This window comes from Phaethon aethereus, assembly GCF_964289735.1.
Source record: "Phaethon aethereus genome assembly, chromosome: 3".
Classification (NCBI taxonomy): Eukaryota; Metazoa; Chordata; class Aves; order Phaethontiformes; family Phaethontidae; genus Phaethon; species Phaethon aethereus.
In genome coordinates, this window is record NC_138576.1 from 208,660 (window position 1) to 222,789 (window position 14,130).

The 14,130-nt window shown below is 47.7% G+C and overlaps 1 protein-coding gene across 2 annotated transcripts in view; it reads right to left on the reverse strand.

Annotated features, from left to right (window-relative positions):
- The window catches only part of NRBP1 (nuclear receptor binding protein 1), a gene marked incomplete at both ends in the record, with an annotated part of 40,661 nt that extends 26,803 nt beyond the window's left edge, over positions 1 to 13,858 (reverse strand). For both annotated transcript variants that reach the window (XM_081997748.1, XM_081997747.1), the window contains 4 exons: positions 468 to 557; positions 651 to 752; positions 1,147 to 1,269; positions 13,652 to 13,858. In XM_081997748.1, the coding sequence (XP_081853874.1) occupies positions 468 to 557; positions 651 to 752; positions 1,147 to 1,269; positions 13,652 to 13,858 (522 nt within the window). The remainder of the gene's footprint in view (positions 1 to 467; positions 558 to 650; positions 753 to 1,146; positions 1,270 to 13,651) is intronic.
- Positions 13,859 to 14,130: the final 272 nt, after the last annotated feature.

Consider the following 14,130-nt stretch of genomic DNA (forward strand, 5'->3'; position numbering starts at 1 on the left):
AGTCATAGCCCGTTCATATGAAGGAATATACACTCCATTCTGTGGCATCTTAGCTTTTACCCAGTAAAAGCTTTTACTTTTACCCAGTAAAAGCCAGTGTGTAGGATAAGAATTTAAGAGGATCAGTACTCTCATGCTCAGTTTAGTTTCTAAATATTCGTACAAGTCAAGAAACCCTCCTGACTACTCTCATGCATAGACGCCTTCCCTCTTTCCTGTATGCACACATGGAAAGGGACGTGCCTGTCACACCACACATATGAAGCTGCAGAACTGTTGGAAGCAAAGCAAACAGCACTGAACAGCTGTCCAAGAGAACTTGCAACTAAACTAGTTTACAGTAATAAGAAGGAATTGCAGACACATGTTATCACCAGGTTGCCTCCTCATCAGGATCCTCTACTGGAAGAGCTTTCCAGAGGCTGAGGGCCCTAAGTGAAAATAGGCATACATGAAAAGAGAGTTACCTTTTCATTCATGGTTTTATGGTTTTTCTTTGTCTTCTTCAGGAACTGTTTCAAGCTCCCTGAAGACATATATTCAGTGATGAAGATCACCTGTAGGGGCAGTAGGAGACATTACCCTCTGCTTCACGAATTATCTACAGAACATACAGTGAGAAAACCCAACAGACTGTTCACTTTACTTACCCTGGCCTTATTCTCCTTCACATCAGCCCAGTATTTGTGAAACTTCACGATGTTCAGATGTTCCAGCTGAATTAAGTTGTCAAACACTGCTTTAACTTTTTCCTTAACATCAGAAAGACAAAGAAATGTTACATCAGAGACTGTATCAGCCCACATCTTACTTTCTTCTTGGGTTTTGGTCCCCTTAAACAACAGTGTACACTTCAAGCTCCTGTGTTAAGAACAAACAGCATCCAATTTCATCCTACACTGCACCTCAGCTGAGCATGGTTTGATCATCAAGATTAAATCAACACAAGAGCCCACGGAAATAGCACAACAGCAGCTCTCTATCACATTTTCTGCACAGGCCAGGCTTAAGCTGAATTAGCTACATTTGAGCAGCACACCACTCCAAATCCAACCAATAATCCACATGAAAAGTCACCAGTATCTATAATCCCACCCTCATGCGTGGTATGTTTCCCACACCTTATTGTGAAACATATCAACTTACTTCCTGAAGCTTAAAGTTCTTCCGCTCAGAAAACTGAACCTCATTCCAAACAACTTCCACACCTTCCTCTGTATCCATGGCCAGGTAGGCACTATCGATCCCTGGGACATTGCGCTGATTTACCTGTACGGGAAGGATGGAGACAGATGTGAGTTCTAAGCCAGCAAGGCCAGATCACTAACACGCATCCTTCATTTGCGTATTATGAACTTTGCTCATTAACTTTTAATTGAGTATTCCAGGACAGGATTGTGCACATACATTTCAACAATGGGACATATCCAAAGCTGAGTACATTGTAGGCCATGTAAGCAGCAAGCCCTGGGCATATCTGAGGGAAAACTTCTTTTGCACAAAGGCTGTTTTGTAGTAAAAGCTGCTATTTGGCAACAATACATTAGATGTTTATGTTTTACAATACCCATAGTTCATTTAACCACAAAAAACTCCAACCATACAAAAAGGATATGAAAAGAGTCTCATGAACTCAGACACTACTTTCTGGAGGAATTTTCTGAAAGTGATGAGACACAAAACTCGGAGAGGAAGCTGATCCAAGCAGAGAGAAACAAAAGGAAAGCTGCAAGTTGGGAACAGATTTGGGAATGGATTACACAACTGAAATTGCTACCCAGCACAAGTACCTAATATTAAAGACATAGATGAGCACTAAGAAAGCAACGAGGTAAGGGGAGGGAACCTGACAAAGCAAGAGTTTAAAGCCCAGCACGAGAATGGCTAGGGCTGTGGAAGTACTTAATGCTAGAAGACCTGCATTGACATAAGATGAACAACACTCCCAGCTGCAAAGTTTACCATAGTATTGTTTTTCCTCAGGTATGTAGCAGCATCCGAAGATGTATATGGGTTCCGTTCTTCAACATCTAGAGCATCTTGCTGTTCTGCAATGCCTTTTACACACTGCTTCACATGCATTCAGAAGTTATAGTTGTGGTTAAAGTCTTACTGCACCAGGCGATGTGCAGCGATAAAACCACATTTCTATCTCAAAGTACTTGGAAGAGAGAGAAGACAGAGGGTGGAATTTACCTTTTAATTAAGTCAGTCATAAACCGTTACTATTCACCATCAACTGGCCACATACCCAGAATCACTTCACTTTCAGCTGATTCAATTCTCTCCTTGAGGTAGAAGTTAATACAGAGGCTTTGGCTAGCAAATTCAGACTCATCTTCCACTTATTACCATTTCACAGCTTCTCCTACTCATATTGTCTCGCCATCTCTTCCCTCACTAGGGGCCTCATCAGCATCCATTTGCTGGAAGCTTCTCACCATATACAAAGCTTCCTCAAAATCCCTTTCCCCTTGGCAGCCACTTTTAACACGATCAAATTTATTCAATTTCAGCTATAGTGTTATGCTAATGAGAACAGACACAAACGTTCTGCTCATTCGCTACATGAATTAAACACTATACTATAGTAAATAACTACTGATAACACAATACTAACCAATAAAAGTAAGAGAAAGAAACCAGTTTCCAATGGACAGTGCTTTTAACTGGTAGACTAGGTACAGACTAAAAGCATCCAGCTGATCATACAGAAATGCAAAAAACTAAGGCTTGTATTTACAAGGAAACTGCTGTATGAGGTGGGTACCAAGATCAGCTAAATATTTACCAACAGAAAGAGGAAACAAAAGCAGCTGTCTCAGAGATTTGAAGCTAATCTAGAGTGCAACAAAGATCAAAAACCACAAGACCCACTGCAGGCAAAGAGGAAAAAAAAATCCAACACAACAAAGAAGCAAGACTATTTCATGTTTTAATTAAACTGAGTGTACCGGCCTTTGCAATTCTATTCATGGTAGTAAAATCCCTGAAAGATGTTAATTAAGAAAGAAAATTAAAATAACTAGCGTAATATAACAATCTGAAGGAAAGGATGATAGCAGTTATTACTGTGGCTATACAAACCAATTCATATAGCAATCAAAAGTATAAGGAAAAGAAAATCTGACCATCACCAATGCAACAGTTGGTTCTTCCAGATAGCTACGTGCTAGAACAAGTGGTAAGATAAAATACATTAGGAATAAGCTTGTCCATGTAACCAACCAACCAAATCTTGACCATTTAAATACAGAGTTAAAAGTCTTCCATGAGTTGGAGCTTGCCCTCACTTGTAATTTCACATGTAACAGCTCAGGAGATGCTGTCTTGAGAAACAAATCAAAACCAGGCTTACTCTAAGCACACGCAGTAAGTGTCCCTGCCACCTCCCAGGGGCTCCTGCTCCGTGCTGGCCCACACAGCAGGACCACAAAGGGCAGAGCACAGCACGGAGCCAGGACACTGCTCAAGGAGCCCAGTTCCCCCCTAGCAGCAAGAACGGCAACTGTCCTGTAAGAAAGCAGTGAATTTTGAACCGTACCACCGTCACACAGACATAGCCCCATGGCAATCCAGCCACTCCAAAAGCTTTTTGACAGTTCTGGCTAAACAACATAATGAGGGACAGGCTTCACTAAAAATTCATGTCAGATAACTCTCCAGTCAGTAGATTAGCAACTTAAAAAAAGACCCAACACAAAAGTATGACAAGAGTCAAGTTGCTCTGAACAGAAAAAGCACTGCTCTTGATATCCCACAGGGAGACATGCATCATTCCCAACGATTTAATGGATAACAGAAACAAATATGTAAGTTGTCTAATAGGAGCCCAAAGGGGCAAATGCCTGGTTTCATTTGGTGCTTCAAAACAAATGAGCAATCCAATGGAGTCAAAGAGAGTTCAGTCTTACTGAGCTGAACTACAGAAGTAGGAAGAGGCAATTAATTCCCCACCCCTAACTCCCAAAGGGAAACAGAAACAGGGCAGCAAAATAAATACGGGAGTGGGGAAGACAACCCAATATCCTACAAATGAAAACCATTCAGCTACAAGTCCATCAGGAAGGTCACGGTAACAGTACAGTACATGCAGAGGTACTGGTGAGTTACCACCCCTATACCACTATCAAAAACCCTCATCAAACACACAACACCAAGGACGTACTACAGATAGTTCATGCCCCTGAGAACAGTCAGAAATAAAACTGCCTGGGAGGTTCAGGAAGCTCTTGGTACCAAACACAGGGGTAGTAAGCTCAGATGAGTGCCAGGAATGCAAACCACCACAGAGAGGGGAAAAAACAGATAAACTCCAAGTTAGCTATTTTCATTCTGCGCTAGCCCATCCTGTTACTCTGTGATAACTCTCACTTGGCAGAGACATCTTCAAATCACTGCAGGTAACTCCGAAAAACATCACTTAGTCTTTGGAGGTGTTAAAAGATCAATATCAGGAATTACGAGGAAAGGAATAGAAAATGCCATAAAAATTGGTACATTGCTATAAGTACAAATCTTGAGTAAGCCTGCAAAAATTACTCATGACACACAGAATATGAATAGAAAGTAATTATTTCACATTTCTGGTAGTACAAGAGTGAGAAAGCAGCCAATGAAGTGATCAAGCATGTTGTAAAGAGAATGATGAGGAAGCACTTGATTCTGACATATATATTAAACTGTAAAGCTGATTACCATGGGATATATGTTAGAAGTAAAAATGGCTGCAAGTTGAGATTAAACAAGCTATCTGAAATGTGTACATTTAACTACTAAATACAATAGTCCAAATATACTACCTGGCTCAAATTTTCTCAACTCCTGCTTATTGTGAGAATGTGTCACAGCAAAACATCTTAGCTTTCCTTCCACACTTCTTTATTTAGTGGTTTAGCAGCAGAAGCTCTGGCTCTGCCACCTAAACTTGAAAAAGCTAGAGCAGAATTCCACGTATTCACAAGATCTTAATTTTCTATGAAGAAAGGGAGCATCGTAATTACACATTTTCTCTTTATTCTCACTATTGTTGTAATCACAACTTGGAAAGTTGTATTTTTCTGCCTTCTGCATTGTAACAGTTATTCACCCAGCTCCAGGCAGAGCTGCAGAAGTCTCCCTGAATTAACAGGCCAAAAAGGTCTCATCAAACTGCTGTGGAAAGATATCTGGGTAAGGGCTATTCAAAGTAGAAGCAAGAACCATGTCAGTGACCAGAAGAACCACAACAGGGCGGGGAACCCAGCCAGCCTAATCAATGACGGATAAAACGCTGGACTCCCAAGGCCACACCGGTGAGCCATTAAGTCATCGTCCCTACCAGGAAAACCCACCCAAGCAATGCAGCAGGAGAAACCCCTTCAGCAACACTATGCAAGCCAAGCGGAGATGCTATGTACAGGAATACAGGACTTATAATAGGATGTTGGAGACGGGCAATTTGGGGATCAAACAGGAGTATTTGGGTATAATATTCACAGGATGTTTGAGGGAAGAGCCAAAAGCATGGAAAAAGAAGGATCAAGAGGAGTCGCCAGCCAGCTCCTGTGCCTGATCACTATCACCTGTACTATCTTTCTGTTGAAGTATTTTTCAAACTGTTTTTTGTGCAAGTGTGCTCCTTACTCTGTGTATGTGCACATGCAAGCACGCAGACCTGCCAGCGAACTTCAAGCCAGGCTAGCCAGAAAGTTAGCACAGGAGGTCTTGGGGCCAGATTTTGCAGAGACAGAGGGCCTGGGAGACAGGTACCAGACACACCTGTGAAATGGTGTTTTCCCTGAGCACTGATCCTTAGAAACAGGATACAGCCATTCATGTCACCAGTGTTAATTAACATGGGATGCTTGGAAAAGCACCATGCTCCCATTTGTGCTAACCTATTTCTGTCCGGCCATGATTTACAGCGTCCCTGCCTATCGGGATCCGCCATGCAGCCTCGCTGCAGGCAGGACCTGGAGTCAGAGGTGGCGAGCAGCCTCCCCCCTCCACTGGCCCAGCAGCGAGTCTCTTCCCAAGCGCAAGCCTGGCTGACCCCCCAAACAGGCGGCAGCAACCACGATGTTGCGATCGGTTCCCCTGGGCCTCCCCACGCAGGTCTAAAGAGACAGAGGCCTGGCAACGCGAAGGTTTTGGTGCTGCTAGTAAGCTACACGGACCATGTTATTTTTAGAACAGCCTGTAAAGGACACAGAGCAAACCCTATGCCTCGGTCACAGGCGGCTGGAGTGTAACCAGCACCTCCAACCCCAGAAAGCTAGAAAAGGAGCAGACAGCTGCTCTGGCCATGCCGGCTCCCCGCTGAGGCTGCGTCAAGTGAGAAGTGATGCTGGCTGGGGCGGCACCAAGCGAGCTGCTGGCTGTCTGGGCCAGGCAATAAGCAAGAACATAATGTGGCTGGAGACAACAGGCCCGAGACAAAGGCTCAGCTCTCTCTGCATCCTGCAGTGCCCCTTGTCTCATTCAAGCACATCTCAAGGATTCATTCCTTCCAAGGAGCCCCCAGATGAGCCAATAAAAATGTTAAAAGGCTGCACATACCCCCTCTTTTGAGTATTTTCCCAATGGTCAAGTTAAAATAATAAAAACCACAGCATGGCATTAGTTTTCTCCACCAGCTGGAAAAAAAAATAAATAGGTCCATTGCCAAAGTCTGTCAAAAAGCTGGCAGTCCTCCTAGCACTAGTTTGCTTTGACAGTCTCTGCAACCCATCCTCTCTCCAGCAGCAGAATCCAAAGCTCAGAGCATCTCAAAATCCACCTTTCCAAGGAACAATGCCTGACTGTCCCACATACAGAAACTCAGATGTGTGACAGGAAAAGAAAGACCGGTGCTTATCTTTTACTACCTCAGCAAGTTTCTTTCCAGTCACAACAGCAGCTAAGAAATCAGACTCAAGCACCACAGAATCCAAACATGCAGTCTATTGGCATTTTCTCTGAGTCCTGCACCCTGTCTCCTTGAAGGAGAGTAAATCCAGAGGTGCAAAAGTCAACTGCCTCCAGATGAAAAATTATTCCAGAAACTAAGACTCCCACTAGGAGTGAAAAGACAAAGAGGTAAAATAAAGATGCAGTAGACCCAGCATTTCATTTTATATTTTTCTGGGTTCAGGTCCTTAAAAATCAACGCTCCTTTCTTAACATTCATAGCATTCGCATGGATCAAGAGCATATGTTAGCCCGAGCACTAGCCACCGAGCCATCAAGGGCACTCTGCACAGCTGGGAACCACCTATCCAAATGACAGCAAGGTCTTTCATAAGAAAAGCAGAAACAAACTAATGCCAGTAGGAAACACAGTGGTGCTGCCTAGATTAATTTTCTGAACTTCCAGCAACGGTATACCATGAAGAACAGCAACACGGAACTGATATACTTGTAGGCACAGTGCCTACTGCCTCAAATACTGCTCCTCAAGTTCTGCACCTGCCCTGATAGCCAGGTCCATGTGGAAGTTCATCATCCTATCTTAGTCTGCATGCCACAGTAAAGAAAGCTATGAAGGACCGCACCTTTCATCTAGTTTACTCAACAGTGGAAAATACCAGAGATAGGAAAATAAGAATTAATCAACATAGCAACCACTGTGTGCAGAGACACACTTGTATACAAGAGATTTGTCTCCTGGGATGAGGCAAAAATGAACCTCTCTATCTCAGCAGCCACTGAAGTGGGGGCATAACGTGGAAAGTGCTCCAACAGCTAAGCTTGCAAAAACGTTAGTAATACATCAAACACAGGACAACAATCAGACAACCACAGGTCATTTCTTTCTCAAAGGAGGTTGCTGATGGCTAGCAAGAGCTCAAACGTCACCTCTCAGCCACCTCAGAATCAATCCCAAGATTTTAGAACCTATAGGAAAGAAGTACAACCCCTACATCTGCCATCCACACAAGGCAGAGCGAGTCAGCACTTGGGCAATGTTCCAGGCAAGGGACTGAATGCAAGCAGGACTGCAAGAATGGTACAAGGTTCTCCCGCTAAACTTCAGTAGCCTGACATATCCTCAGGGAAAGGGCAAAGGTATTTAAGCAGAGACCAATACCATTTCTCCCATTACCTCTTTTCTCCTTTAAGTGCCAGGTTTCACATCCTTGCAAAGTCTTCTGTGTTGGGGAACAAAGCCGCATTTGGCAAGAGCTGTACCACAACTGATGATAGCTCACAAGGAGCCTGAAGAGGAAGCCTAGCATACTCAGGTCTGCTTGATCCTTTTCTCTCTTAACCATGCAGACATGCTCATACACATACCTAAAAGGGAACCTGCTCGTTCCCACATCCACAATATGACACACATTCACTCAATAGCCCTAAATGGGTTATTTACTAAGCATGTTACAAAGATGTCAACAAAGTATTTATTATAAAGTCTTGGCTTATGCAATCACACAGTGTTTTCCTACCCAGAAAAGGTACAGAATATTAAACACATGACAAACTACAGGACACTTCAAGTCTGTGAATGGTTAAGTCTCTCCCACTAACATGAGCTTGCCAAGCCCAGCACAGTAATACTGGGCTGAAAATTAAAAAGATTCTGCTGCAGCAGAGCACATGCTTTCCTACAATTATGTTTGGGCCACTTTTCTGTTTGATCTGTGTAGCTCTCAGGGACAGTAGGCACTGAGTCCAAGCTCTCACTTTCAGATTTAATACCAGCCAGCAGCAGGAGTCTAAAAATGAGGTGTTAGTGTGTCACTGCAATCCATCCCCATTAAGAAGTTTCTATTCCTACGAGGCATAGCAGACAGTTCCAAAGATACCTGGACAATCCAAGAGAAATAAATTATGCATGCATGCTGACTGAAGGAAGAAAATGGAGTGTCACATGGGAACAGCAGAAAAAGAGGTTTTTGTCAGCCAAAAGGGACCAAGGCAAGCACGAGCTTGGAGAGCCTGTCAGTCTCCATCTCTCTGTCCTGCAGCTGCCCTAACTTCACGCTGTGGGTCCTTTCTCTATGCCTCTCTGCCATGAGACAAGATTCCCCTGCCAAAAGCTTATTTTCAGTTCCTTGCAGAGGCTAAAGCCTCACCTTTGTACACGTTACAAAAGCAACCAGGGATGCAGTTAAAATTGCAGAGAAGGATTCAGCTCAGGTATGAAAGCAATACAGTTTGCAACACATCAGGAGACCGACGCTCGTGATGTATATGCAGCAGCATGAGAAAGCAGATTGTCACAGTCCCTGCTTAAGCACTTAAGGACAGGAGAGAGACATCTGAAGATGCCCACATTGGTTACACAGTGCAGGAAAGAGCAGAGTGACACTAAGTCTTCTCTTGTATAAGTTGTTCAACCAACAGAAAATAAGTATCCTGTGGGACAAGCCACATTTACCCTCCACCCTCCCCCTCCCAGCCATTGCACCCTGACAGCAACTTCACCCTTCAGGTATATCCAAGCATGACCATATGCACTATTCATTAAATGTTCCACAAAGAAGTGAACTTTGGGGAAGGTAAGTGTTCTCTATCTAGTTAAAACAGGTTCTTAGTTTAAAATTTCACAACAGCATTCAATTTTAAAAGACTATTCAACTTTCATGGCAATTACACACTTTGTACTACAGAAGTTCCCCGTCTCTAGGAAAAATTATAATCAATTAACACATCCCAACCCTTTTTTACATTTGAAGTTTAAGCAGGAACAGAGTATAGAATAGTTCTAGAAGGGACCTGCAAGGATCATCACCCAACATGTCTGACCACTTCAGGGCTGGCCAAAAGTTAAAGCGTGTTATTAAGGGCATCGCCCAAATGCCTCTTCAACACTGACAGGCTTGGCGTATCGACCACCTCTCCTGGAAGCCTCTTCCAGGGTTTGCCCACCCTCTGCGTAAGAAAATGCTGCCTCACGTCAAGGCTCAACCTCCCCCGGCGCAGCTCTGGACCATTCGCACGTGTCTTGTCCCTGGATCCCAGGGAGAAGAGCTCAGCGCCTCCCTCTCCACGTCCCCTCCTCAGGGAGCAACGGGGTCACCCCTCAGCCTCCTTCTCTCCAAACCACACAAGCCCAGAGTCCTCAGCCGCTCCTCAGAGGACGCTCCTTCCAGCCCCGGCACCAGCGTCGCTGCCCTCCTCTGGACGCGTTCGAGGACCTTCGCATCCTTCCCACGTGGCGGGGCCCAGAACTGCACGCAGTGCCCCAGGCTAGGCCGCGCCAACACTGAGTGCGGCGGGATAACCCCCTCTCTCGGCCGGCTGGTCGTGCTGTGCTCGGTGCCCCGGGGTGCGGTTTGCCCCCGTGGTGCCAGGGCACGGCGCCGGTTCCTGCTGCTGACCCACACCCCTGGGCCCCTTTCTGCAGGGCCGCTCCCCAGCCACTCCTCGCCCAGTTTAGACTTGTGCCCAGCATTATTTTCACCTTGTGAACCAATATATTTTTAGTTGTGTTAGTCAATATAGCTCGGCCTAGGCTGCTCTAGCTAAAATATGACCAAGTAATTCACAATCCCGCTAACTTGACTGCACTAACAGCTGAAACTTTCTTCCGCCCCCTCACCCCTCCTCTACTGACTTGTTAACTTACTCCGGACGCGACTCGAGCACACTAGGCCCGGCGCGCCGGTGAAGGCCCGGGTACCGACTGGGGCTGCTGAGCGACCATATGACCCGGATGACCGCAGCGGAACAAAGGCGGAGCGAGCGGCGGGGCCTAAGCCCCTCACAGAGGCGGCAGCGCTCCAGCAGCTCCCGCTCGACTGCTCTGCCAGAGCAGGCCCTTCCCCGGGGCCCGCTCCCCCGGCCCCGGCCGGGACCGAACACCGGCGGAGCCGCCGCCGGCGCGAGGGCGTCGCTGGGCGCGGCCGGGGCGGCGAGCAGCCTATGGGAGCTGTCGCCGGTGATGTAACGCTTCGCGCCCCCTGCCATTGGCTGCAGCAGCCGTCCTGCGGGGAGCCGCCCCGCCCCGCCAGCGGCGCTGCGGCCGGTGCCCGCGCCGCGGCTTTCCCCCCCCCCCGGTAGGGCCGGCGGCGGCCGGGAGGGCGGGAGAACGGCTTCCCCCGGGCGGAGAAACGCTGCTGAGTGCCTCGGAGAAGGCAGCGGGACTGAGGAAGCCGTCGCAGGCCCTTCTGACGCCCCACGACCATTATGTGCCCAGAAGCCGCCTCGCAGGCGCCGGCGGGAGGCAGTCGCGCTCGGGAACCGCGCTGCGGCCTTTTCCGCGAGATCCGCTCGGCTCGGTACATAGCCTGAGCGCTCCCACCCTGTTCACAAGGACAGCCTGCTGCCGCGGATTCACAGGGCCCCACCCCGCACAGCTTCTGTGCGACGTCGCCTCTGTTCTAGGAAGCTGGTTGCAAAGAATCTATAGCTATGAAAACTAATTTTTAAAAAAGTGAGGTTATTACGTTTCCAAATGTACACACAAGTACACAAATCAAAGCGAGCAGAAAAGAACATAACATCCAGGGAATAGCAGACTACACGTAGCGCACGCAACCTTACTCCCTCTCTGCAATGACACGTGCTGTTTTCGCTCCAGACTATCCCACTAAGTCGCTTCCAAGGTGGCTGCTTAATTCCGCATCCAGAGGAGATATTGCTGAGATGAATAATCAGGATTGTGTCACCCAGGGAGGGGGCGGCACGTCCCTTTTTCATGCAGTAACACCTCCTCACTGCCAAGGGGTACGCAGCTGCACTGACCGGAATAACCAGCGTCAACTGAGCCGTCACGCTAACAGCTCTTTACAGGTACACCACAGTGGCATGAGAGACACTTTACTCCAGTGTAGTCAGATGCTCAGAAAGTAAAGCTGTTATTCCAAAATAAATGTCATGCTGGAACATCTGCAGTGGGAGAGTTTACTCCAGGGAAAAGATCAGTCCAAAAGCTGAAGACAGCAAAATGAGTACGATGTCATACGGATAAAGTGGATGAGTGCCACTCCACAAGCTTGGGTCTAAACAAGCCACAAATTTACATGCAAAATTAAGAGACAAAACAGAATTTAACTGCACAATCACTAGAAGCCTGTGTTTTTCATACATGCACGTGAGACACAGGGCCCACACGCAGGCAACTGCAATGGGTCTCAGTCAGCACATCCTGTGTGGAGGCAGTGCAACCTTGTCAGATGAAGACTCGAGAATCAGAGGCCCCAAGTTTACCCTAGGCCAAGTCAACAATTCGCTTCGTGGCCTTCACTAGTCATTCCTCTATCTGTAAGGTGGAACAAAGCTCAGACATCTAACTTACAGAGGTGGCCTGCCTTCAAACCAACCAGTCACTCTCGTTCTCAAGCTAGTAGACAGTCATGTAGCCATGCTGAAATTGTGAAGAACTTCTGGTATTTGGGCCTTAATTTTTCTGCAGATGGGGAAACTGAAATCCAAAGAGCATACTAGAACCTACCAAATCTTACATTTACGTAGGAGAGTACAGAAAAGCCTGGATAGAAGTTTATCTGTGTCAAAATGACCACTATTAAATAGAACATATTGAAAAGACTACACAAACTGAACATCAGCTTTGTTCCCCAATGGGTGCCAATTCAGCACAGATCACATACATATATCCTCCCCATTGCAACCCAAACTGTACAGCTTCACCAGAAAAGGCACATTCTTACTATACCGTGCTAGGATTTGGCTTATGTTAACAAAACCACAACAGCTTTCAAGCAAGCAAAGGTAAGGAACTGCAGGGAATCCTTGACCTTACTTTGACCTCCAAACTTACATCAGAATAAATGACACTTTCACCACCACCAGAATTTGAACTACCTTGTGTCTACAATAATGGATAAAGCAGACAAACCTCTATGCTCAGCCCTCACTTGACTGAGAAAAGCTACATCAGCACTTGTGCTGCAGCATTGGAGTTAACGTTTTCTGTCTTTCAGCAACTACCACAGCTATACAGCCTGCCCAGCCAGAGCAGGTTTCACTGAGCCAACATGAAGCAGAAACCAGTTTGTGCAGATAGCCCCCAATAAAATAAACAGAGCACAGAAAATAGTGGAAAAAGGGAGAGGTCCAAAACAATAAGATCTAATCTACTTGCATCTTCATACAGGACAATTCCAGTATATGCACTGAGAAATGGATGCGAATTGGACAAGCTAAGAAACAAGTCAGCATGAACTGGCTACGTGTTATCCTAACTGAAGACTTCAAAGCAAACCAAAACCAGGGCATAATTCAAAAGCTGATGAGACTGGGTAACTGGCTGCCTCCGCAGCAGGTACTGTTCACTTCACACGCCCTAGCAAACACCAAGAACTATCTAGTCATTGCTCTTCATTATTCCCAGAGCAGAAGATCTGCGACGTGAGATGCACACGGGAGAGCTGGAGACGCTCCCTGCTCAACACTGCAGCAACAGCTGGCCCTGACGCCATCCATACAGAAGAGCCCCCAGCACAATGAACGCACAGGGAGAAAAGCAGGCCGCGTGTTGGCCCCCATGCTCCCCAGCCTGAGAAAAGATGGCCTCACAGCTCACGACAGGCTATGCCCTCCCTGCCACCCCGGGAGCACGATGGGCCCTCACCACTGGGGCCCGGGCAGACCCGAGGACAGGTGGAAGGAGAACAGCCGGCAGGGCAAGAGCCTGCGCGGGTGCCGCGCCCCGCCCGGCTCGGTCAGGCCTCCCCCACACACCCCGGCGGCCCAGCCCCGGGAACCGGCCGCCGGCACTGACCTCCTCGCGCCGCTTCTGCCAGCGGCCGCACGGCGACTCCTCGAGGATCTCGGACTCGTCCTCGCTCTCCTCCTCCTCCTCCTCCTCCGGGGGCGCCGCAGAAGTCACCGGCGCAGACACTGAGGTCATTCCCGGGCCGGACGATGCGGACTCCGGCTTTGAATCGGAGCCGCTGCTCGGCACCTGCTTGGACTCGCCCTCCGACATGCTGCGTGCGCACAACCTGCGGGCCAGAGGCACGGGCCGTGAGGCGAGGCGAGACGGCTGTGAGACCAGGCCAGGCCCGGCGGGCCGGGCCGGACCGGGCCGCGCCCGCCCGGCCTGTCAGTCAGGGCCGCGCCCCAGGCCTGCTGGCGGCGCCTGACCGAGCCAGCTCCAGCCTGAGGCGGGAGAGGGCAGCACAAGGACGGGGTCTGAGGAAAGTGGGGGGGCGAGGGCCACGCACTTACCGGGCTCGCCCGGCACCTCCCAGACCCGCA